This window comes from Grammomys surdaster, unplaced genomic scaffold, assembly GCF_004785775.1.
Source record: "Grammomys surdaster isolate TR1022 unplaced genomic scaffold, NIH_TR_1.0 125925, whole genome shotgun sequence".
Classification (NCBI taxonomy): Eukaryota; Metazoa; Chordata; class Mammalia; order Rodentia; family Muridae; genus Grammomys; species Grammomys surdaster.
Genome location: NW_021620749.1, coordinates 1,194,325 through 1,218,829, shown reverse-complemented (window position 1 = coordinate 1,218,829; position 24,505 = coordinate 1,194,325). Strand labels below are relative to the sequence as shown.

The 24,505-nt window shown below is 41.7% G+C and overlaps 1 protein-coding gene across 1 annotated transcript in view; it reads right to left on the bottom strand.

Moving 5' to 3' along the window:
- Nucleotides 1-24,505, bottom strand: part of Dscam (DS cell adhesion molecule) — a 479,658-nt gene that overhangs the window by 215,439 nt on the left and 239,714 nt on the right. The window contains exons 5-9 of the mRNA XM_028752551.1: nt 23,880-24,158; nt 19,761-20,036; nt 14,817-15,113; nt 13,805-14,080; nt 933-1,211 (exon numbers count right to left, since the gene is read on the bottom strand). Of these exons, the coding sequence (XP_028608384.1) occupies nt 933-1,211; nt 13,805-14,080; nt 14,817-15,113; nt 19,761-20,036; nt 23,880-24,158 (1,407 nt within the window). The remainder of the gene's footprint in view (nt 1-932; nt 1,212-13,804; nt 14,081-14,816; nt 15,114-19,760; nt 20,037-23,879; nt 24,159-24,505) is intronic.

Genomic DNA, 24,505 nt, shown 5'->3' with positions numbered 1-24,505 from the left:
CACCTCCCTTTAATAGTTACCTCCTCAAAGCACATGAATATTACTCTCTTAGAGAATCTATAAATCCCACCGCATCTGTACTTGAAGGGTTAGCTAGCAACTACTGCCATGTCACACTTGCAGCCTGAAGCACCACCACCACGCTGTTCTAGCATGACCATGCTAGGTCATCCATAGATTCTATGGCAGTGATCCTAACTTAAACCATTGCAAAGGCTTCCCCAAACTATGATGTATTTAACACTAAATAGACTTGAGGAGCAAAGAGTCTCACATCTGTAAACTCACCACTGTGCTGCAGCTCTGTAGAAAAGCCGTCGTGCAGGGCACCTATAAATGCTATTTTTTTTAAAAGATTTTACTCTTAATTATGTGGGGGTTGGAGGCAGAGGGAATCTGTGAGTGCAGGTGCCCTCAGAGGTCAGAGGCCTCCATCTTCCAGAGCTGGACTTATAGTTGTGGTTGTGAGCTACTTGGAACAGTGCTAGCCACAGAATTCAGTATTCTGCAAGCACAGTGCACACTCCTGACTGCTGTGTCATCAATCCAGCCCCATAAAAGTTCATCAGCCACCAGTCCAAATGATATGATACATGACTAAAAGCTGTATACCATATAAATATAACAAAATGAAGACTAACAAAATTTTCTTCTTAAAGACTTACATGTTCAGCAGAAGCCCTCTTTCCTCAGACCCCCCCCAGTCTTCCCTTGTATGTTTCTAAGCAAATATATCTAATATGTTGGACATATTAGAGATTAGACAAACATAAGATTGTTTTAGTGTTTAGAGGAACTCATTCTTAACTTCTGTAGTTGTGATTCTTTTTAAGTGGGGGAAGAGTGAATTTCTGATCCTGATGCTTTTCTCAGAATTTCAAGCCATGCACCATCACTGAATACCACCAAGTGGGATACATCTGTCCACTCACCTCTCACAATCAGCTGACTCTGGTGTTCCACAGCCGCTGCCTCGTTCCGTGCGATGCAGGTGTAATTCCCGTTGTGCATCAGAGAGAGGTTGGAGATCCTCAGGGAGCTGGTGAAGTCTATGTTGTCAATGGTTACCCCAAGGCTTGCTGGAATCGGCCGGCCATCCTTCTGCCAGGTGATGGTGATGGGTAAGTCCCCTGAGACCACCACACATGGGATGAAGACCCGCTGTCCAATGGAGAATCTTGGGAACTCAAAAGGTTGGATGAAAGGTGGGACTAGAAAGGAAAAGATGACAGAACAAAGGCAATAATGAGTGGCTGGTGTTTTACATGTGCCTCTTTTTCTTCAGCCGTTCCCCAAGAGTGTGCAGAGGACTGTGGGTTCCAGTGTCAGCACTAAGCTCATCCACATGACTAACTGGTAATAACTGTGAACCACAGCTTCTCATCTTAGGCAGTTGGGGTGATCCACACCCCTTAATTTTGCAAGTTCTGTAGCTCGCATTTTAATTTATGAAGGGACCCATGACAAGTACCTGAGTTTTTGGACTGTGCTGCTAATAGAGCTGTCAGTCTTGCCGATCAGAGACTAAACAGTTTAGAGGGTTCTTTCATAATTTAATTCCTCTACAAACTGCTCTTAGTCGTCTTGCTTCAAGACAATACTTCCTTGGGTCCTTCTCTGATGACCTTGGTAACTCTTTACATCATAGACTAGTCAAAATAGAGGCAAAGGAGTCAAGTTGGAACCCTAGGAGTGGGCGGGTTATTAATGCACGGTCTATGTTAGCGTTATGGGTAATTACTATTCGTGACCTCACTGTAGATGTAGAAACTGAGCCTCTAATGTGTTACGTTGCACTTGGACTTGGAATGAGTTTCTCTTTTTAGGAGGGCTAAGGCATTTGCATCAGGCTAAGGTTGGTGCATATATTGCTAGTTGTTATTGTATTTTTTGCATGTCTTCCCCCCCTTTTTTTTAAAAGAAAAAAACCCACTTTTTTTGGTTTGGAAATAACATATGATGCAAAATTGATTCCAAAGCTCAAAGCAACTTGTGGTAAAAAAGACATTATCCCAGATGAACTGACAGAAAGAGAATCAAACACCAAGCTGATATCCATAGGGCCATTAATCCACTATAGAATCAGATCTGTTATCAACTTGAAGGAGTTGTAAGAGACACAGCTGAGAAGACTAAGCACAGAACCATGTACTCAATCATTCATTCACTTAATGAAGTGTTCAGCAAGTACTTGTCATGTGCTTGGCCAACGTTGTATGCACTGAGCCCAGCAATAACCACAGAGAATGGGCCTCTGCCAAGTGCAGTACTCATGAAGACATAGGCAGCAGATAGCAACTCAGCAGGGTTGTGGCTACTTGGGGACTTGACATTATTACTGTTGCTACTACATGCTCTCAGAAGCAGCTGCCAAAGAAGTCTGGATGGCAAACACAGCCCAGAGCTTGAAGGACTAGTCTTGAGGAGGCTTGAGTTTCATCTTAACCAGAGAAATTTAGAAACAAACATTGCACACAGCCAATGCCCAAAGCACCACAGCTCTCAATATGGGGTCACCGCTTTGGCTCTACAAAGAGCTGATCTGACCCTGACGCTAAGGACAGAGCCTCAGGAGGATGCAGAATGGGACAGGTGAGACGTGACAAGGCACATCAGCAACCAGCTGGGTAATATGGTGATAGGCCAAGGAGATTTGTATTTCTTCACATCTTGCCCCAGTTGGTATAAATGTTTACTACATGTGCAAACAGTATTAACAGTGACTGGATTTAATGCTTTGTGAAATAAACGATTACACTATTCATCCTTGATTTTTTACACACAGAACCCTGGTGATTACCATAATTAGACAAACATGGCAGGCACCTTACTGCCTTGGTGCTTGCTGTCAGAATAGCAGATCAGTTCTCCAAGGTAAGAGCTTCGGAACTAGGCTGAATAGTTTCACACGCAGCCTTGCTTAAGATCTGCATTTAACCAGTTTATGGCCCTTGGTTCTACTATATATAAAATGACCACCAAAGCTGGAGTCCTTAATTAGTTGGCTCAGTGATTACCACTCAGTGGATATTAGTGGATCAGTAATAACTAGGTAGCATCTAAGTGAGTTTTAAAGCATTTGATTCAGATCATGTATCCTTAAAAGGAGAAAAACCAACAATAAAAACACAATGAAAGAATTAAATCTCCCTATGGGTTTTCATGGAAAGAAAATTTACACACACACACATGTGTACAATACATATATATGCACACACATATGTGCATAATACATATATATGTACACACACATTTAATTTCCATTCCCCATGTCCAACATGGAAAGTAAGGCATTTGAACTTGTGTGTGTTTATGTGTGTGCGTGTGGTGTATGTTTGTATATATGTGGAATGTGTGTATGTCTATACATTGGTGCATATATGTGTATGTGGTGTGTGTGATGTGTATATGTGTGTATGTGGTGTATGTGATGTGTATATGTGTGTATGTGGCATGTGTGTGTATATGTTATGTGTGTATGTATGCATGTGTATATATGTGTGTATGTGTGTGGTATGTATGTATGTATGTATGTATGTATGTATGTGTGGTGTGTATGTGTGATGTGCATATATGTGTATGTGGTGTGTGTGTGATGTACATATATGTGTATGTGGTATATATGTGTATGTGTGGTGTCTGTGTGTGTATGTACACTTGTGAAAGCATGTGTGCACATTGGCAGGAGAGCAATCTAGGCTGTTGTTCCTCAGAAGCATCTCTTCTGTTTAGATACAAGGTCCCCCTTTGGTCTGGAGTTCACCAAATATATCAGGCTGGGCTGGCTAGAGATCCTCAGTGACCTGCCTATCTCCAACTCCCCAGTGTTGGCATTAGTAATGCACATACCTGTACTTGGTCTAGTTCATGTATATAGTGGGATTGAACTCATGCTAGCAAGATAAGCACTTTACTTACTAAGACATCTCCCCAGCCCAAGGAAGGGGTTTTAATATAACTATTTAATGATGAAACAAGTTTAGAATATAAGCTGTCAATAATTGTAAAACATAGCAATGATCCCTTATATTGGGAGAGTTCTAAGACAGAAAAATGACATGTGTATACTATTTCCTAACAGTAGAGAATGGGGATTGCTAGGGTTTCCTGGCTGCCTGGCTAATCCAGGCTCAGTAGTAAAGACCCTATCTCAAGGCCAAGATAGCCAACATCCTTCTCTGGCCACCCCTACCCCAACATTGAATGCTTTCCAAAAATCTAAAATACTTTATCAACACATGAAATTACAAGGGACACAGCTACAGTTTTGTAAGTAATGACAGGCATGGACTTGAAGCCACACTGCTGATGACGTATGCATTCAACACACTGAGAACCAGTACTACAACTGGAGAGATGACTCGTGGTTAAGAGCATTGGGCACTCTTGACGAGGTTCAGTCCTCAGCACCCATGTACTGGCTCAAAACCATCCAAAAAAGTTTAAAGCATCACAGTCATGTTTGCATCTGATATTGTGCTGGTCACCTGCCACATTAGTTAGAATGGGCCTCTTCTTAAAAGCAGACTAAATACCTGGACCAATTAACTTTCTTATGACCTTCATGTTCACCAGGCACAGGTATGGTAGACATGTAGACATGAAGAAACGATCATCTATACAGAATAAAATATAAAATAATAAAATTAAAAACTCCAGAACACCAATGCCAACAATAATGTGTCTGGTATTGGGGAGCACTGTTCTGGAGCACCGTATGGGAGTGCTGTACTGGAGCGCTGTACAGGGGCATTGTACAGGAACATAGTGTCCCCATAGTTAGTTTTTTCTGTTTCTAATGTAAAAACATCATACAATATGGTGGAGACTGAATTAAACATCATGGTTAGTATATTTAAAAAGGTAAGAACTCCTATTTAAAATTTAATGTATTTATAGAAAATGAACATGCCTGAAATAGTTAACCTACAAAGTTGTATGATTAAAGAAGCAATGAGTAGGGGGAATGTCCTTCCCCAGATGGCATTGAGGTCACGTTTGCATCTGATATTGTGCTGATCACCTGCCACATTAGAATGGGCCTTCTTTTTAAAGCAGATTAAATGCCTGGACCAATTAACTACCTACACCACCCATGCGGTCTCTTGCTTCAGTTAAAGTTACATGTTAGATGACAAAACATTGAACATTCTCTCTGAGACTCAATGCAGAGGCACAAGACTCAGGTGTCCCTTGTAATGGAACCAAGTAATAATAATTAATAATAATAATAATGACAATGATGATGATAATGATAATAATAATGCCACATCTCTTATAACAACTTTTTAAAATGTTGAACCAGACAATCAAGATATTCTGACTATTCAACTAGTTCAGAATATCCTTTTAAATATGAAGTAAAGCTCCCAATCCAGCTGACAGGAAAAAGCTGGCAATATTACAGGAGTGGGGATTCTGAGTGTGATATACACTGGGTTTTGACATAACCTTTCTGCAAGAAGTATGTAAATAACTGCTAAATGTCATCTATTACCAGGTTTGTGTATTTAGGATGGCAGGGGCCTTTCTCTACGGGGCTGAGAGCCTCCCACTATTGCAAATGCCAGATTCCGCTCTTCTTCCTTCTAAACTGGCACTAGGAATATTAAATCAGGTTGATTCATTTCTGTATTTTACCCTCAACAATTAAAACTATATTCTGCCTAAAAAGGAGATTGGTATATTAATGAAAGATCATGTGTTGAGTACAGGCAATTAGCAATATTATCTCATCCCATGGTTTCAGAGTGGTGTGGAGAGTGGGTGTACTCACCCTTGTGAACAGTGTGGAAGCCAGATATTGGTATCAGGAAGCCTTAGTTCAATGGCTTCTCTCCATCAATTTTGAGACAGGGTCTCTCAATAAACCAAGGACTTACCATTTTGGCTAGAGTGACTGGCCACTGAGACTTAGAATCCACCCATCCCAAACACAGGGTTACAGGTGCTGGTCCTAACACCCACAATTTTGTGCTGCTGAGATCTGAACTGAGCACATGAAGACCTTTGCCTTTTAAATCTTCTAGGATACAGAAATAGATCTCTCTCTTTTCAGCCCTCTTCTTCATATTTCCTTCTCCTGCTTAATATAATAAGTTATTTCTTCTCATTCTCCAAAATATTTTCTTCATACTTTGTGTGTGCAGCATATATGTGCATGGTGTTTATTTCTGTGTGTGATTGATGTGTTTGTGTGTGTGCATGTGTTTGTATGTGTGCATATTTCTGTGTGTACATGTGTTTGTGTGTATGTGCAATATGTGTGGTGGTGGAAGCACATGTGTGTGAAGAAGTGTCTTTTTCAATCATTCTCTAGTTTGTTTGAGACAGGGTATATCATTAAACTTGGAGTTCACCAAGTCATCCAGACTGGCTGGTTAGCAAGACCCAGGGGTCTTCCTGTCTCTGCTTCCTCATGCTGGGATTACTGCTGTGCCAAGTTCTGAGGGTCTGGACTCAGTTCTATTCTTGTGCAGCAATTACTTTATCAACTGTGCTATTTCTTTAGCACCCTACTCTGTCCTTTAACACCCCGCCTCCTTTTGGGAGAACTGCATCTTCCAAAATCACCTCTATCTTCTAATTCTGTACAGCATAAGGAGGCAATAACTGTGAACAGCCTATCAGAGTTCAGTCCCAATGACATGCTGTCTGAAAGGCCATGCCCTCATGAGACCTGGTGAGGAATTACCCAGACATCTCACTGGCCACTGGCCACTGGCCATGCACATGCCAACTGTAGTTACAACATGAACAGCATGAGGCTACTGACCTGCTGGGCTTGCAGCCAAGACACTAGCCCCAGGCTGTTCACAGAGAGGCTCGTCATGCTTTAACTCTCTCTACCTGTAGAATATGACTCATTAGAACGCGGCATCTCAGATGCAGCTGAGTCTCTACTCACTACAGGAACCTGCAGTTCAAAAGTTTCTGTAGATCACATCCTGTTGATGCCCATATAATTTTGTGGTTTGTGTAGAATCACCCAGAAAAAAAAGGGGAAATAAACCAACTTCCTCTCTTTTTAATTTCCTACATTTTGTGGAATAAGTATCTTACACGTTTTAACTATATAATGATTTTTGGAAGAAGATTCTTAGGGATGGTGGCAGACACTGGTTTATCCTCTTGAGTTGTGAGCCACTCCGATGTCCTTAAGAATGCCTTAAAATAGAGAAGGAGGTTCATATGTCTGAGACGTCATAGTCAGGATATAAATAGGAACAGACACATAGGGCAATTTAACTCTTGGTTCTTCCCAGCCATGAGGGAAATGGTACCAACACATGGTCCTGCTCAAGTTGCTAGAGCACTCATATCATCCCTAAGTTTCTCCTGACCGCTGGCCAGCAGCTGGAACAGTCTCACAGTGAGTTAGACTGTGGGTGGGGTCTGCCTTGCTCCAGGAGCAAGGGCACCAGGCCAGGATTTAGGATGTGAGATGCAAACAAAAAGAATATTGCAGCCAGAAGAACTCAGACTGAAGCACACTGACAGAAGCTTGGCCCTGTGTTCGGCCTCTCACTCTGAGTTGCCCTTGGGCTTCACAATGAACTTATATTAAATGACACTCAGATGTTGACCTAGAAAAAGCAAGGACAGTGAGAGCCGCCAGGGCATCCTGAAGTTCTACCTGCTGTGGGGATAGCTGGTGAGGGCTGGGGAAAGAGGAGACACAGTTCCTGGAGCTTGGTGCTGAAGTCCTTGGGGGTTGAGTTGTAGGATTTCCTTAACATTGTGTCTTGGTACACTTCCAATAGTCAAACCATGTAGAGTCTGCGATGTCAATAATCCCTGCTTTCCTCAGAGATATTCATGACTGAATGAAGTAGGATTTGGGGGTGTATTTAAAGAAATTTAGGGGTGTATTTAAATCATGTTTCTCCCTTGAGCAAGGTTTGTACATATCTCTCTGAGAGCTAACTTCCCAGAGAATCAGCCTACAAGAGGATACGTAAAAGTGAACATATATATTCATTAGTAACCATCCCGGTAGTTTTGTAATGCTGCCTGTGGGTGCCGCATCTTTCTACCTTTGTTGCTTTTACTCATTTTGGACTATGACGGAAGAACAATCACCATGTGAGCAAGCTCTCTTTCAGTTGGGCCCTTCTATACCTGAGCAAACAATACCTTGTTAACTTTCTCCAGAACAGAAAAGGAAAGATGCTGTGGAGGGGAACACAGTTTTGACATGTTTGAGATTTTTTTCTTGTTTCCTTAGAAAAAAAATGGACATATATTTGGATAATTACTTTATTTGGCATTAATTTTATGTATATACTACATGATTTTGAATACTTGAAAAAGTTTTTTATTCTGATTTAAAATATCATTATTAGGGACAGGAGAGATGGCTCAGTGGCTAAAAGTACCAATTGCTCTTGCGGAGGACTTAAATTCAGTTCTTATTACCTATGCCAGATGGTTCACAATTGCCTGCAATCCCCAGCTCCAGGGGAATTTGAGGCCTCAGCCTTAGTTGGCACTCATATTCAAATGCAAACACACATACATACACACATACACACACAAACACACACAAGGCATGCACACAGATGCATACACACATACAATTAAGAGTAAAATAAATCTTCAAAAAACAAAAAAGTAATATATCCTCACCTTAACATGATGATCAGTACTATATGAATGTTTCCCAGAGTGTATGTAAACATATGAATATAGGCCTGTGTATACACATGTATGTGTATGTCCATATTTGCAGAAATTAATTATTGCTTTTACAAGAAAAACATAATTTTACTCATTTAATGTCTTCCTTTATCATCACTGACTGCTTCCTTAAAAGTTCTGTTCAGCAAGCATACCAAATATTGAAACACATTTCTCCTACATTAACAAATTTCTACTGAATTGAAGACCTGTGTGTTTTGACATGATAGTGAATAGTATATGTGTTTCCTTTGTCTCTATCTAAGGGAAAGTACTTGGAAATGTTTTTAATGAAACATTCGTTCATGTGTTCCCCTGAAAGACACCTGCTTTCTCTTCTAGAACAGAGGAGGAGGATGGGCAGTAAACCAGCCTTTAGGAGGAAGTCATGCTAAGGGGGGTATGTGAACTGCACTCCGAGAGTGGCTCCAACAACCTACAGTGACCAAAACACATCGGTGCTGGTGCTCTGAGAAGACCTCCACAGGAGCTGAGGAACTATAACCATTCACTCAAACCCACTGGACAGAAACCTTTCCCTGTGGAGTTAGAGAATGGGATCTTGACAATCCCATCAGCCTTCTTAGACCCCACCATAGTACTGATTTAAAGGCAAATGTAAATCCACGCTTGTGACACTAAATTACCACAGGACACACATTGAATGTGTAACCTGCATGTTGCTATCCCTCACTGTCTCTTCTCTATTGGCTATAACAGAAATAATACATTCCCTAACTAGCTGTTGGGAAATCAATGAAGACGCTTAACAGATATTATTTTTTGGTCACACATAAATGACCTCTGCAAACAGGACTGAAAGCATAAAATAATCTGAAAATGCTGGACTTTCTGTAAAAGATACTATGAGTCTCTCTAGAAACAAGAGAGATAGCAAACTGCAGAAGATGGTGGTAGCTGTCGAGAGAAGAGTTTCAGGTCAACAGAGCAGAGTCTGGACACTTGTGGCAGTTGATGATGTTCAGGGTGGGACAGCAAATGAGCAACCATCAGAGATCTATATTTTATTGAATATTGTATTTATTTACATTTCCCACCAACCAAAGAGTACTATCAGAGATCTTGAAGACAACCTGCCAAAGATATTTCTGGGCCAGAGACACATGACCACAGTTGCCAGGAGGTCTTAAAGACTATCACCATTAGAAGGTGACATCCCAGCTGCTTACCAATAGATGGAAAGGTGAAGATCTACTCTCAACACTGTTTTGCTTTTAAACAGGGTCTTGTTATGCAGCCCAGGCTGGCTTTGACTTCTATCTGTATCTCAATGCTCCTGTCTCCTAAGTATTGCAATGATAAGAATTTACTACCATACCAGGCTTGGTGCTGTTGATAGTGAAAGTGAGTTGTGTGTATGTGTGTGTGTGTGTGATGTCTATATGGTATATGTGCACATGTGTGTGCACAAGGAAGCCAGAATATGTCGAATGTCTTACTCTATCACTTTATATCTTATCCCCTTGAGGCAATGTCTCTCTCGACAAACATGGAGCAACGTGGACAGGCAGCAAGTTCCAATGATCCTCCTGTTTCTACCCTAAAATGCTAGGGTTGCATTATTGGTGTGTGCCCCCATGCCAAGATACTTACATGGGTGACAGGGACTCAAACTCAGGTCCTCATGTTTGCACAGCAAATGTTGACCTATTTATTTACTAATTATGTCTCCACTGTAATTTAATTTCATCTCAGATCAGGCCCCAGTTTGTTTTCAGTCGGTTTTTGTTGCTGTTGTTTTGAAACAGGGTCTCACTTTATAAACCAGGCTGGCCTTTGACTCACAGCCCCACCTTCCTGCCTCAGCCTCTTTAGTGCTAGGATTTCAGGTTCTATGTTTTTAGAAAGCACCATTCTTGGAATTCATGGGAGCTCCTTCAGAGACCCTTTGACTTCATTGCTCACTGCTCCAATCCAGACTTCCCCACTCAGCATGAGTGACTGCGGAAAGACATCCCATGGGTTGTGCTGGAGTCGACAGCCTTGGCTACACTCCGTTCCTTTCTTTTGATCCTCTGATTATGTTTCAACTCCATGACAGAGTCACTGTGAGCACTAATTAAGATGACACATAGGAAAGTGTTTTGTAAACTATGAAGCTTTATATCAATATAAATAGAAGGTGACTTTTTTTTTTAAAATCTAGCAGGCAATTAACTTTCTTGGCACTGTTGGTCTACAGCAATTAGAACACTCAGTCAAGCAGCGTTCAAGTCCAGGAAGATACTGATTCAGGGGAAGAAAATGCTTTGAGATGTGCTACATGTAAAACTGAACAAGATAAAATAAGAGTCCTGATCTTTCCTTCTACCCGTGCATCGGAAACCAGCACAACCCCACTACTAAGTGTTGACCATATTTCAAAACAACTTAGCGTTAGTCATGATCAGTAACTGATAGGTTGTTTGAATCAGTTGTTGAGGGGTTTTCCTCCCAAATAATCAGACATATGCAACAAAATAAGCTCAAGGGCCATAACTATTATTTTAAAAAAATATAGTGAAAAATATTCTTTTCCCCTAATGTCCTCTAAATATATGTGCATACATTCATGTATGTAAACACACATGTACACATGCATATAACATGCATATGCACAACTACTTATACAGCTAAATATTCAATGTCTTGGATGAGTATCCTTCAAACAAGGTAAGAAATGGCTTGCTTTTATAGGAATTGACTGAGTCAGACCCCATTTCCCAAGGAAATTGTGTGTGTGTGTGTGTCTGTCTGTGTGTATGTCTCTGTGTATTTGTGTCTTTGTGTATATGTATTTCTGTGTGTCTGTCTGTGTGCCTTTGTATGTTTGTACCTCTGTTTACTTATGTGAATGTCTATGTGTGTATGTGCAATCTTTAAGACTAAACGTTATTTGTTCATTGGCCCTTGTTTAAATTTGTGTATCTGAAATTTAGTATTAAAACATTTATATCTGTTTATATCTAAATGGTCATATTCCCATCAGGTGCTCTTCAAGAAAAAAAATCTTAATGGTAATCAAAGACCAATGAGAAGGTTAGACCTAACTTCATAATGATTAACCATTAGATCAATCATTAGAACTCAACCACAGGATGGGTAGTTAGGAGCTAGCCACATTATAAGTGATTTTGAGCATTTTCAAGTGTAGCTTACAGATCTCTGGTGATAATTGTGCACACGTGAGGGTGTTCACAAGAAGAAAGCCTCTTCCATTACAATGGTGAGATGTTAGCTTCCTGTCTCTTTGCCTTATTTGCAACTATTGCCATCACTGTGGTGGATGAGACACTGGAGCCTCAGTATCAACTAAAGTAGTGACACTGAGACTCAACAGTGTCACCAAGGAGTCCCTACCATCTGCCCCGAGGGCTTTGTTTCTGGATCTAAGTTGGTTTTGTTTGATTGCTTGTTGGAAAAATGGCCAGAGTCCCAAGTAGTGTGAGAGGACAGTCATCCCCAGGGAGAGCACCAAGGCTGTGGGAATTCAAGCCCCTAGCTGCTTTGCTCATGAAAACTGTTTCTACCCAGAATGGCTCCCTGAAATGATAGCCACACAGACCTGTGTATCTGGCAGACTATGTTGGAAGAGAGAAATGGGAAGTCGTCAACTTCTGGGATCACAATGGATGATGCCACAAATAACAAAACTCAAGTTCCAGTGCCCAAGAGATCATGTGACACTAATTATGTGATGCTTTGGTGATATATGACGAATTGTATTAGTATCCAAAAGAGCCTCACATCTCAATGAGCCAGTCATCTGCAAATGCTCAGGCAGTCAAAAGCTGGTACGTGGCTGAAACATTCATCTAAAGGTGTGTTGCATCTTAAGACAGCAAAGTAAAAACATTCAGTGATGTGACTTCCACGTCTCCATGGCAACACGCCCTTACGATACTGCTGTGACTTAATTTTCTGCACAGTCGTCACGTGCTCAGGTATCTAGTGACTGATTATGTGTCTTGTTTGATTCTGTCTCTCCTGATGAGAAGGAGAGCTCAAAGGCAAGCTCACAATCTCAGTCACTGTCACATCCAGTGCTCAGGGTTGGTGGCCAGCAGGACACAGATACCTCACAAGTGATGGAGCAGCACCAGAAAAGGACCTTGCATTCATCAAGGTTTTAACAAAGATTTAAAGTCATTTCAGAAAAATTAAGGTATGGAACAATTTGAGAAAGATTAAAAATGCCTAGATACAAGTATCTAATAGCATGACTTATTTCATAATGAAGGAACATTTTGCATGATTAAATGTATTTTTAGATTTTTTTTTAGAATAAAAGTAAATCTGGTATGTTTTGAGGTAAAGGAGGTTGGGTAGATCCATGTGAAATGTTCATAGCTTTGCTACTGGGACACTAAAAGACAATTCCTAGCACACTGCGAGAAGTCTTGACAGCTCAGAGAGGCAGCTCAGCCTGGAGGGTATTTCACACCATCTGCAAGCTGTTTTAAAACACGTCAGAACCTTCTTTATGGTATATTGCATGTAAAGTATATTACATTGATGCAAACCTTCATGTTATTCTTCACTGAAGAAACTTGACTTGAGAAGAAAAAAAATGGCTCCCAAAGCATCTGCTGTGTGTCCTTGGTGGACCCAACAATTTATTGCTTGCGGGCAAAGGAATTTGAGGTTGTATTGCCAAAACCTCAGAGATTACCCTGGCAGTTGGAAGCCAGGGTTGTCTATGACATGAGGCAATGGCTAACTTAGTCAGCAAGACTGGAGAGCTGATAACCATAGCTCTTCTGTCCACTCAAGATGAGAACTCGGACCTGAAGTCCTTGTCTACTGTCAAAAATCTCTTCCTCTTGGGATCTAAAGAGCTCACGGATGGAGTCTTCAGAGGGAGAAAGATATATGTTCTAAAGCAATCTGATAGAAAACCAGATAGCCAAGCCAATAGTGTACCTTCTGAACACTTCAACCATCAGAGAAAGTGGCATCAAGTTCGAATCCTGTGAGGACCCAGGATCCTATAGACAACATTTAGCACCTTCTCCATCTCTCAAGTGTTCATACTACCCAACTCTACCCGGATTCTGAGATGGCTCCATCTTAAAAGCCAGGCTTGGAAAGCAGCGGCATGGGGTGGGTAAGGGGACAGGATTACCTTTCACTGTTACGTGGACACTCTGGCTGGTGGAGAGCTGTGGCTGCACCAGCACATTACATGTGTACTCGCCCTCATCTACTTCTTTCTGCACGTCTGAGAGTTTCAGTGTCCCATTGTTCTCAAACGCCACCTGGCGGTGGTTGAAAGGAAGCAGGTTCGCGTTCTTGTACCACTTGATGGAGTAATAAGGATAGCCAATCACGCGGCAGTGGATGTACGTGTCACGCCCCGCTATCGCAGTGATGTTTTTCATTGGTCTGATGCTTGCAGGCCCTGGAGAGACACAAGAAAACTCTTGAAAATAATTTAAGGGTACATCTCATTGGAAAAAAAATGGGTACACCTTTCCTTTGGTGAAAATAAATCATTTTTATGTAAGCACACCTTTTTTGTTTGTTTCAGTTTCTTGGCATTTGGCATTTTTCTACTATGAAGAAAAAGTTTAATTTTTCCTCTTACTACTCTCAAATGAGTAATGAATGTTAAAATTTCTTATCATCAGCTACGTCTATGAGAACATTTTGAATTACAAGATAAAAGACAGATTCACTAATTAAAAAAAAAAAAGTAACTAGCCTACTCTGCACCGCTATGGTCTTCTGGTGAAAAGGCTAACAGCAACTGAGTGACTCTGGCGGATGATGAAGATGAAGGTTATGTGGCTGTGTGCTATAGACTTGAGTAAGGTACCATGGATGTGAAGGCTTACCATGGAAGTCGTGAGATAGGAGAAACGGAGAGAGGAAAGGGCATGCAGAGCATAAACCAGGAAAGGAGAGCTTCAGTGGATAGATGTAAGAGGACAGAAAATAGACAAGCTGACTACAGAGACCAAAATGCCATTTTCAACACCACCGATCAGCGCCATTCCTGAGTAGGAAGGAGAGGGCAGGGAGAGGGAGGAACAGCTCCTCCTTTGCGCATTGCAAGGCTCAGCCCAGAGCATGCAGCACCCATCCCGCTACAATGATTTGTGTGTGTTTGTTCGAGGAGCTGATTTGACAAGCACCTCTTACGTTTATTCGAGCCTGGTACAGGACGACTCCAGCCGAATTGTTGGCAGTGCAGCGGTAGACACCCCCATCCCGGACCTGGGAGCTGGAGATATTCAGGTAGCTGACCACATTCCCCTCAGACGTGATCATTTGGCTGATGCGGTGGCCGCTGCCCTTGAGGATGGGGTCATCGTCCAGGGTCCAGGTGACCGTGGGCAAGGGTGTACCCTTCACATTGCACACGAGTGACACTGGCTCTGCCGGGCTCACCACTTTCTCGCTAAAGGCAGAAATGATTTTGGGAGTTCCATCTGCAGGGAGACAAAACAGAAAAGGACGTGGTACATACACATGATAATTCTCTGCTAAGTTCACCGTTTATGCTCAGGAGAGAGAGCACTGTTTGTCAGCACTGTCCCAAACAGCCTTGCGCTTGGAAAACAGTTTCCATGGGACATGAATGAATGCGAACAAGGTGACATCCCTTTCTTTATGGTCATATGGGAAGGAAGGATGATGTAATCGAGAGCTCATGCTAAACACTGAGAGATCCCATGACTACAGTTCAAGACACGTATGTTCCTCCCCAAAGCCACAAGCAAGTTGTTTGCACACCCCAAAGCTGCTTTGTCTATTTTTCCCTCAGTATTTGTAGAGATTACTCACAGGGGACCATTTAGAATAAAAAAGACAGAGACTGAGAGAAATGCTCTAACTTTTTTGTTCATGTTCTCTGCATCCGGGTTCCTGAATCCTTACTTCCTCATGCTAGCTCAAGATTTTACAGGTGGAGGAGGCCCTCAGACAAATTTGTTTCTTAGGTGTACTGGTTGGTCACAAGTCACAGTGCTCTTGAGATTTCTACCTTCTGTGATGAGAAAAGAACTTTGAAATGTTTAAAAAAACATTCCCCAGTCCATCAGCGTTACATCTAAGTCTCTTTAACTACCAGGAACCTAGAGTATTTTTTATATTTTGACTGAGATAATCTTGAAGGACATTTTTTTGGAGCCAGTTGCAAATATTACATCTGTCTGATGCCTCCTTGTGTTTAAGTACATCCTGTCCATTTCTACCAGAAATACCGTGGGAACATTTTTGGTTGGTTGGTGGGCTGATTGGTTATGATTGCTTTGTTTTTTATTGTGTTTTATACTGTGGATTGAACCTAGGGCTTCATGTTCGCTAGGAAAAATTATGGTTTTTAGTGTTTATTCATTATTTTTGTGTCTTTTATTTGATGAGAGTCACTCAAATTTTTTACTCATTCTTTAATTAGGCTGACTTTGAATTTTGAATTTGTAGAACTTTTAGGTTTATTCATTTTCCTTCATGTGTATAAGTATTTGCCTGCGTGTATGTATGCATACCACATGTGTATAGTGTCCTTAGAGGCTAGAAGAATGTGTCAGATCTCCCAGAACTGGAGTTATGGGCAGTGGTAAATAACCATGTGGGTGTTGGGTACTAAGCCTGGGTCTTCTGCAAGAGCTGTTCTGAACAGCTGATCTGTCTTTCCAGCCCTGACTTTGAAAATATATTTGGAATGTTAGTAAATATATGTAAAATAACATAATTATCAATTTATCAGGTATGCTTTACAAATTATCCATGATATCTGCCAGACAGACATATACTATATAGAATATCTGTTAGTGTATGTATCTAAAATAGTTTCTCCCAGGCTGTGGTTCCCCCTTATACTTTTGTCCTAGCTCTAAATCAGGAACAATTCTGTATTCTTTAAGATGTTTATGGCTTAACATTATACATTTGAGTCTGAAATTTATATCGAATTAATTTTTTATGTCAGCTCTGAATGTTGCTTGAGTCCCTTAATAGCTTTTATATATACTTATTCATATGACAATTGGTTATTGAAAATGTTTCCTTTACCTATTATTGACTATCCTGTATCCTTGTGGAACTCAACTGGCTATGCATATGTGGACATATCCTGAGATCACGCCTACTGTGCTTCCTTGAGCAGTGTATTTAGCTTGGTCCATGTAGCTTCACAGTGAGGCTTCAAAACGAGTGGGAGGAATCTTCCAGCTCTGTTCTCTTCCCAAGCTTGAATAGTTTTCATTCCTTTTTTATAAATGTTTCCTTTTTTCTTTCTTTTTTTATTATTTATTTAATGTATATGAATATTGTAGCTGTCTTCAGACACACCAGAAGAGGGCATCAGATCCCATTAGAGATGGTTGTGAGCCACCATGTGGCTGCTGGGAATTGAACTCAGGACCTCTGGAAGCGAAGTCAGTACTCTTAACTGCTGAGTCATCTCTCCAGCCCCTAGTTTTCATTCCTTTAGCCTCTTGTATTTACAGTGTAAATCAACTTCCCACTCTAAGATATCAGCTTTTCCATGTCAACTTTAAACTCACCCTATACATCATTTTTTAAAGATAAGGTCTCACTATGTAGCCATGGTGGCCACAAACTCATGATCCCCTGTCTCAGCTTCCCAAGTATTGGGTTTTCTTATGTGTTCATTCTTTGTAGCCACACTTTCCTTTAAATCATTAAAAGTATTTCAGTGAATGGCATAAGACTCCTTGACTGTTGATCCTGACACATGGCTCTCCTCCAAGTCTTTATCTGTTGTCTACTTTTGCTGTAGTTTGTTTGTCAATTGGTGTTGTTGTTTTCTTTTGGGTATTTCTAGTGTTTTAAGTTATAGAATTAGATTCCATCCACATAGCAGTCCATACGTCAAACAAGCTTTCCAAGTCTTCTATGAAGACTTGGGGACTCTCTCCTGGTATCTTTCCTTTGTGTATTCTTGCCCCACTCCCCGATGTGTAAGTGCCCCGCCCCTCAGCTCTGTTGGCTCTGGCACTTTGCTTTTCTTCTAGTTTCAGGGCAACCTGGCCTTGGAAGTGTCCTCAGAGGAAAGTCTCTAGCTCTCTGTCCCTTCCTCCCAGTGCCCATTCACCATTCTGTTTGCTCTGGGGTTTTCTCAGTTCTCTACACTAAGTTTGTCCATCCTAAATGTCACCCATCTCCTGTGCTTGCAAGCTTGCCAGACAGGTGCTGTTCTTCACTCCTAGAACCTGAACCTCTTACTCCTCATTTTCATTTTCTGTTTCCCAGTTATTCTGGTTTAATTATAATCCTGCCATTTTGAGGTTCTAGGGATTTCAGCCTCCTGGCAAAGGCCCCCAGATGTTTCCACCCATTAACATTCATGGAGAGTCCACTGTAGGCTAAGATTATTATACTTTTATCTTAATCCAGTTCTTATGGCAGGAACTATGGGAGCTGCCTGGCAGTGCTGGTCAGGTACAGCTGTGCGTCAGGTACTAGATACACATCCTCTCCTTTGTGACATTAGCACCATCACCTTTCTGAAGAAAGAAAAATAAAGCGAATCTTCTTCATCTGAACAGAAACTGACATGAGACTAAGTTGGGGTGTGTGCTCGGCACCCCACACCCATCTCTTTCTATTCAGGTGACTGGGTTTGAGGAGATGAGGGTACTCGCCATTCATCCAGTGAGACCTGAGTGTCTTTGTAATCTACCCAGCTGTCATTCTGATAACGGAGCCCTTTTGACATCACTGTGGATGATCAATATGCTCTTTAGGTTTTCTTAGTTACTTGAGACAGCTGCCGAGGTAACGGGTCCTAGACAGGTAATCTTTACTCTTCCTTTAGCAAGAAGCTAAAAATAATGACTCTGGGAGGACCAGGGTGCATCCTGACTACCAGAACCAGATCCATGCAAATTGATTACTTCTGCTCTTAATTATTATGTGCGAAGTGGTGTCAGGCATTTAACACAAGGACTGGGCCTTCAGGTCATTTCTCCTCTGCATTAAGAAACTCACTGTCTGCAGAAATGCTTGCATCATCACTGCTAAGCTTGCTACTTCTTACAAACTAGCTGAGGTTAAAGGTTCCATCATGGAACTATTCCCTTAGCATTGGGCAGATTTAAACTTACGTGTATTAATGGGTTTTACTTATTCTCTCCTTGGGCTATAGAAAAATAATTTCATCACTTTCACCCATTGATATTGGATGGATTTTAAAATGATAGTTAATGATATTATTCCCATCAAGACACACAAATACACAGGCAGGAGCCGTTTCAATTATCTGGTGATAAATATATGCCTTACTTAAATGTCACCTGTCACAGCTCCATTCCCTGGATGATGGATGGACTTGAAGATTTGAGTACTCAGTAACCAATTAAGGAAAGCAAACAGATCATGTTATTCTACCCCAAGGCAATTCCACATACCTAAGTCTGGGGACATTTTGACCAGGCTACAGACAAATGGCACCAACCAGAAGTCATATTTTCATGCAAATAAACATTCTATTGAAATTGAGGTTATTACAACTTTCTTCTCAGGTGTCGAGTTAATTCTGTCCATGCCTCCCAGCTCAGAAAATATTTGCCCATATCATCTGGAGACATTTCTTGGTGTGTGTGTGTGTGTGTGTGTGTGTGTTGTATGTATGTATGTATGTATGTGGTCACAACTTGGAGGATTAACTGTAGGCATCAAGTGAGCTAAGGCTAGAGATGCCCCTAAACATCCCACAATGTATCTATCAGGTAGACCCCAAACAAATATCCTACTTATGTATCCTACAGCTTTCAAACAAGGCATTGCTGCATCTACACATCTAGAGAATAATGAATTGGTAATAGAACCCAAGGCTCTAGGTTCAAAGGCTGATCTTTTTGACAAGTAACTTTAAATATGACTAGGAAGCATTCGTACAATTCCAGGCCACACTTCTCAGTTAACACTGTCCCACCCTCTCTCATCGGAACACTGCCTCAGCCTTGCCTGGTCTAGGGAGGTTAGAGTCACTAGATAGAGAGACAGGAAGTGGCCTGTCTTCTCCCACGAGTGGGTCTGCATTACTTTCTCCCTGTCCTATGCTCCACTGGATTCTCTTTGGGGTGCACCCTCCAATGTTCCCCACTGACCTTCAAGGACCACCTGGACATAGTCTTGAGCAGATAGCTTGTCCTTGCGCACAAAGCACTGGTAGGCACCCCCATCACTCTTGACCATGTGATCCATTATAAGGTTTGCGTGGTTGAGTCCTGTGATCCTCACGTTTTTTCCAGGGTTTAGGATTTCGCCATTTCGGTACCAGGAGAGTTCCTGGTCTTCGTTTCCTGTCACACTGCAGGACAAGGAGACCTGGCTGCCCACGCTGCTTTTAACCTTTCTGGGACTAATGGTGGCTTTCAGTGGCTCTGAGGAGTTAGATAAGAGATAGAAAGAAAGTAAAACATTATAAGGTATTGATACTGTTTAAATAACATATTGGGCTTTTGCAGAAGCCAAGGTATAACTGCCAGGGCTCTTCATTTGGGTCCCACATTGTTGTTTGGGGGGGTGGGGGTCCCATGGAAGTAGTTTTGGGGATAGCACATCAGTGTTATTTGGGGTACCACTTTGCTTGGAAACATTTTCCTTGCTGTTTTCTCTAGGGCTCTTTCTCTCTATATATGAAATAGCACAATGCTGGTTACACTTCTTCCTCAGAGTACACGTGGTAGTTTTGATCTAGAGATACTAAGAAATCCAATATGCTAGTTAGTAACAGGAACATGAGTATAAATAAATAAACCCTGACAGCTTTGTCCCAGGGGAGCACTGATGGCCTAGCCTTAGTCCATTCGTATGTTTGGGCCAATAATACTGGTTACCAAGAAGAGAACTAGGTTCAGATGTGTGACCATAAACAGAGTTTTGCATTAAAATGTTTGCTCACCAGAGCAAGTCTTTGAAATTCTCGTTTCCAATTCCACAAGCCTAACTCAAGAGAGCAACTTCTACAGAGCATTTATTAGGTATCAAGGTTTACAGTCACCGGTGAGACAAAGATGAGCATATATTTTGTACTATAATTAACATATGCCAAAAAACCCACCCAACTCTATATTCCTCATGCATTTCTTGAACACTCTCCTTATAGGTTTCTGTGGAGATTTTGTTGTCATTCCCATTGCCAGGAGATGAAATAGTTACTCAAGGAGTTGATGTGTCTATCCACCTGACACATGAACAGAGCCAACAAGCCCCATCTGCCTTGTTCCCAATGTCTCAGCTTCCCAGAGTACAAAGTATCCAGTTCTCAAAGTTTGTGAATTAATCAAGAACTAGAAGATTGTTACGGTCAAGTGACATAACAGATATGTAGCAAGGTCCAGAAAATCCTCAGATGTCAAGAACGGCTAGAATAGAGACCAGAGAGCAGAAAGATGGTTCCAGAGAGCTGGAACCACAGGGATTAGAGTATGGAACACAGATATGCCAGTGTCAGATTTGGTTTGGATGCAACAGAAACTCCTAGAAGTATAAAAGTGGGAGGCAAACTGCAAAGGCAATTTGAAACAAGTTTATAAAGGGGGCCTCAATATTTTGAAATAATCTTAATGTGTATGCATATGTTGTCTGCATATATGTCAGCGCACTACATGCATGCCTAGTACCAGTGGAGGCCAGATGAAGACACTGGATTTCCCCCAAACTAGATTTATAGATATAAGCTGCCATGTGTGCTGGGAATTAAACCCAGGTCCTCTAGAAGACTTGCTGGTGCTCATAACTGCTGAGCTATTGTCCCATCCCCAAAGAGTATAATTTGATAAAACCAACTAAAGCATGCCTGCAATCCCAGATAATCAGGAGGTTGTGGAAAGAGGACCACAAGTTCAAGGCTAGCCTGAGCAATTTAGTGAGACTCTGTCTCAGAAAATAAGATTTAACAGCAAGATTGGGAGCATAGCTGACTGAAAGAAGCCTGGGTTTAAACCCCAATGCTACAAACAAACAGAAAATTGAGGACTACTGACTAAGTAGATGACTCAATTAAATGTCTTCAGGAGACCTGATGGGTCACATGATGATGAACACTAGGGTGGAATAAGGTAGTCATCAAGGAGGTATTGTAAAAGGAGTGGAGACAGATATTGGAGTCAGCCTCATAAAGGTGTAGATGACAGCAGGGAAGGTCCAGTGTCCAGGACCTGGCCTGGCTGGGACAATGAAAAAACAGCTTAATGAGAAGCCAAGACTTAAAATTTGCTTACAGAAGTAAGAGGGGAAGGTGCTCCTAACAAGAAATGGTATTAGGGAAGCAGAGTTTGTGGTGACACTATTCTGGCTTTGTACACCATACAGTTGAAATGTCACTGAGCACTTTGCATAAAGTTCATATCTACACTTATCTGTCACTTAAAAGAGGCCAGGCATGCTTCTGGACGTGGAACCCAATAGAACGCTTTCCATCAAGAGCAGAGTTGGGATGGAAGATGTGATCTTCCACAGGCTGAATGAACCTTCCAAAGGAAGGAGGGATTGGTGAGAGGTCCAAAAGACTTCTCTGGATGCGGCAGAGAACTGCAGCTATAAAAAGCAACACAGTAGGAACATGCATCTTTCCCCAGATACTATTCAAAATACAGCTAGTGGGAAATGTCTTTAGAGAGAGAGGAAGCGAGACAACACTGGAGTCAGAGCTGAAGACAGGCAGGAACATGTCTGCAAATGCTTTATGCTGGAGGAGGCAAGATGGGAAACTTTAGACACTAGAGACTGACTCCACATGGAGGGGCAACATAAGCAAGGTCACTTGTACTCTGACACAAGACTGTTTTCTAAGGAATTGAAGAAGCTTAGATCCATCCGTATATATTAAAGCAAAAAATGGGACATATGACCAGAGTTTCATTGAGATGCCCTGGACACTAGCCTAAGAAATAAAGTTACTTCAGTGTGGAACAAGGACCCAGAGAACTGTGTTAGCAGAAAAGTACTTGGAGTCTATTGCCATAGTTCTGGTAGTCATCTGATGTCAAATTGTTTAACTTAGATGAGACATAGCTTTTCAACAGCTGTGGGGAGACATTCTTCCATTGCTCAACAGCCTTAGCCTGCGCACAAGGACTCTAAAAGCATAGATGGTTCCAGATGCTCATTTAAGTCCTTAATTTAAACTCATTCACCTAAGGCACTGTAAAGACAGAGCTATCTATGGTTGACACTGAAGCAGCCATTCCATACACAGGCAATGGTTTGGAAAAACCATCCTAACACAGTGCCTCTATCTTAAGGGTGAGAACCTTGATGTTTATCCTACTTAGCTCAATACATTTAAAAGGTAATTGTAGGTTTTGTCAAGGAAGGACATCTTCTCTGGCTGTGGTTTTGTTGCACTCTCCTGGTGTGAGGTTGGCCAATTTATTCTGTTTTAGCTTCTATATGAGTAAATTTGAAGGTGTTTGACTAAGTCAGAGTACACTCTACAGCTACACCCTCCTGGTCCCCAGTAGGTGATCAGCATACTCTGCACATCCCTCAAGTCTGTGGCCAGGGTGGAATGAAGAGAAATCTCGGGAAATTTGAAAAGAAAATTATCTAAGAAAACAGTACAGGGCCATTAAATTTGCTCATCACCTAAAGCCACTTGCTGTAGAGCTTCATCACCCAAGTTTGAGATCTGGGATCTACAGGATGAAAATAGAGGACCAATTTTCACAGGTTATGTACTGACATCTACAAATGAGTTATGGCATATAAGTACTTCCTCAGCATACAAAATAAATAAATGTAGAAAAAATTGAATGAATAAAGGAAGGAAGGAAGGAAGGAAGGAAGGAAGGAAGGAAGGAAGGAAGGAAGGAAGGAACTGGCCCAAGCTTAGTGTCTGCATAATTTAAACCTGTTTCTATTACTAGTGGTCCCCTTGAGAAATTTAAAGTAACTTCTAGAAAGAGATTAAGATCAACCATTTTTCTGGCTTCTATCACTGATTTACCAACACCATCCTCTCCACTGTCTGTTTCCAGAGTTTGGCCATTAAGAATGACAGCTGGGTGGTACTATCTTGGAAAGGCATTAATACTGTGGCCTCTTGAAAACCTCAAGGCAAACCCAGGCTGTGTAACCATGTAGGTAAATTCCCAGCAGAGAACCTTGGATATAGGTCAGATGCTGTGAGGTCAGAAGAAGTGGGGAGCAGTGGAAATTAGCTTCTTCAGGACACCATCCATGTGGCCAATCCCACTTTCTTCAGTTACCATCCAACTTACGTTTCACGTACAGGCGGCCTATCACCTTGGCAGTGCCGTATCGATTGGATACTTCACACACGTAGCTGCCTGAGTCTGAGGGGCGGCTGTTCTCAATGAGCAGCCCAGTCACTGTCTTTTGGAACCTTCCAGAAAGTTCCAGGGGCATGTTGTCCTTCAGCCAGCGGTAGTCTGGCTCTGGGTGCCCAAGTGCTTTGCAAGGCAGCTCCACGCGCTGCCCTGCCATGGCTTTGCGGTGGTCAAACCCGTCCAGGATGGATGGGGCTGAGTTTGCTGGGTCTGTGGAAGAAAAATGAAACTGTCAAAGGCCAAGGATGGGGAGTATTTGTGATCACTGAGAACCACGTGTGGGCTTTACACATTAATCCTGAACCTCTTATCCACTGTTGCCTCAGATCTTTCAAACAGGACGGACAACTCTATCCTGCTCATAACTAATAAATGGCTGAACCCTGGTCAGAGCTCTGTCTGGTGATTCTTGCTTTGTGGAAATATCTGGAGTCAGTATGCTTTGACAGAGTCATCAGCTCAGCTAAGAAGATTACCTTTTGGTGAAGGAAGGGAAACACCACACATCTCCTCTCAACAATGGCAGAGAGAGCTATTAAATTAGCAAAATTCAGTTC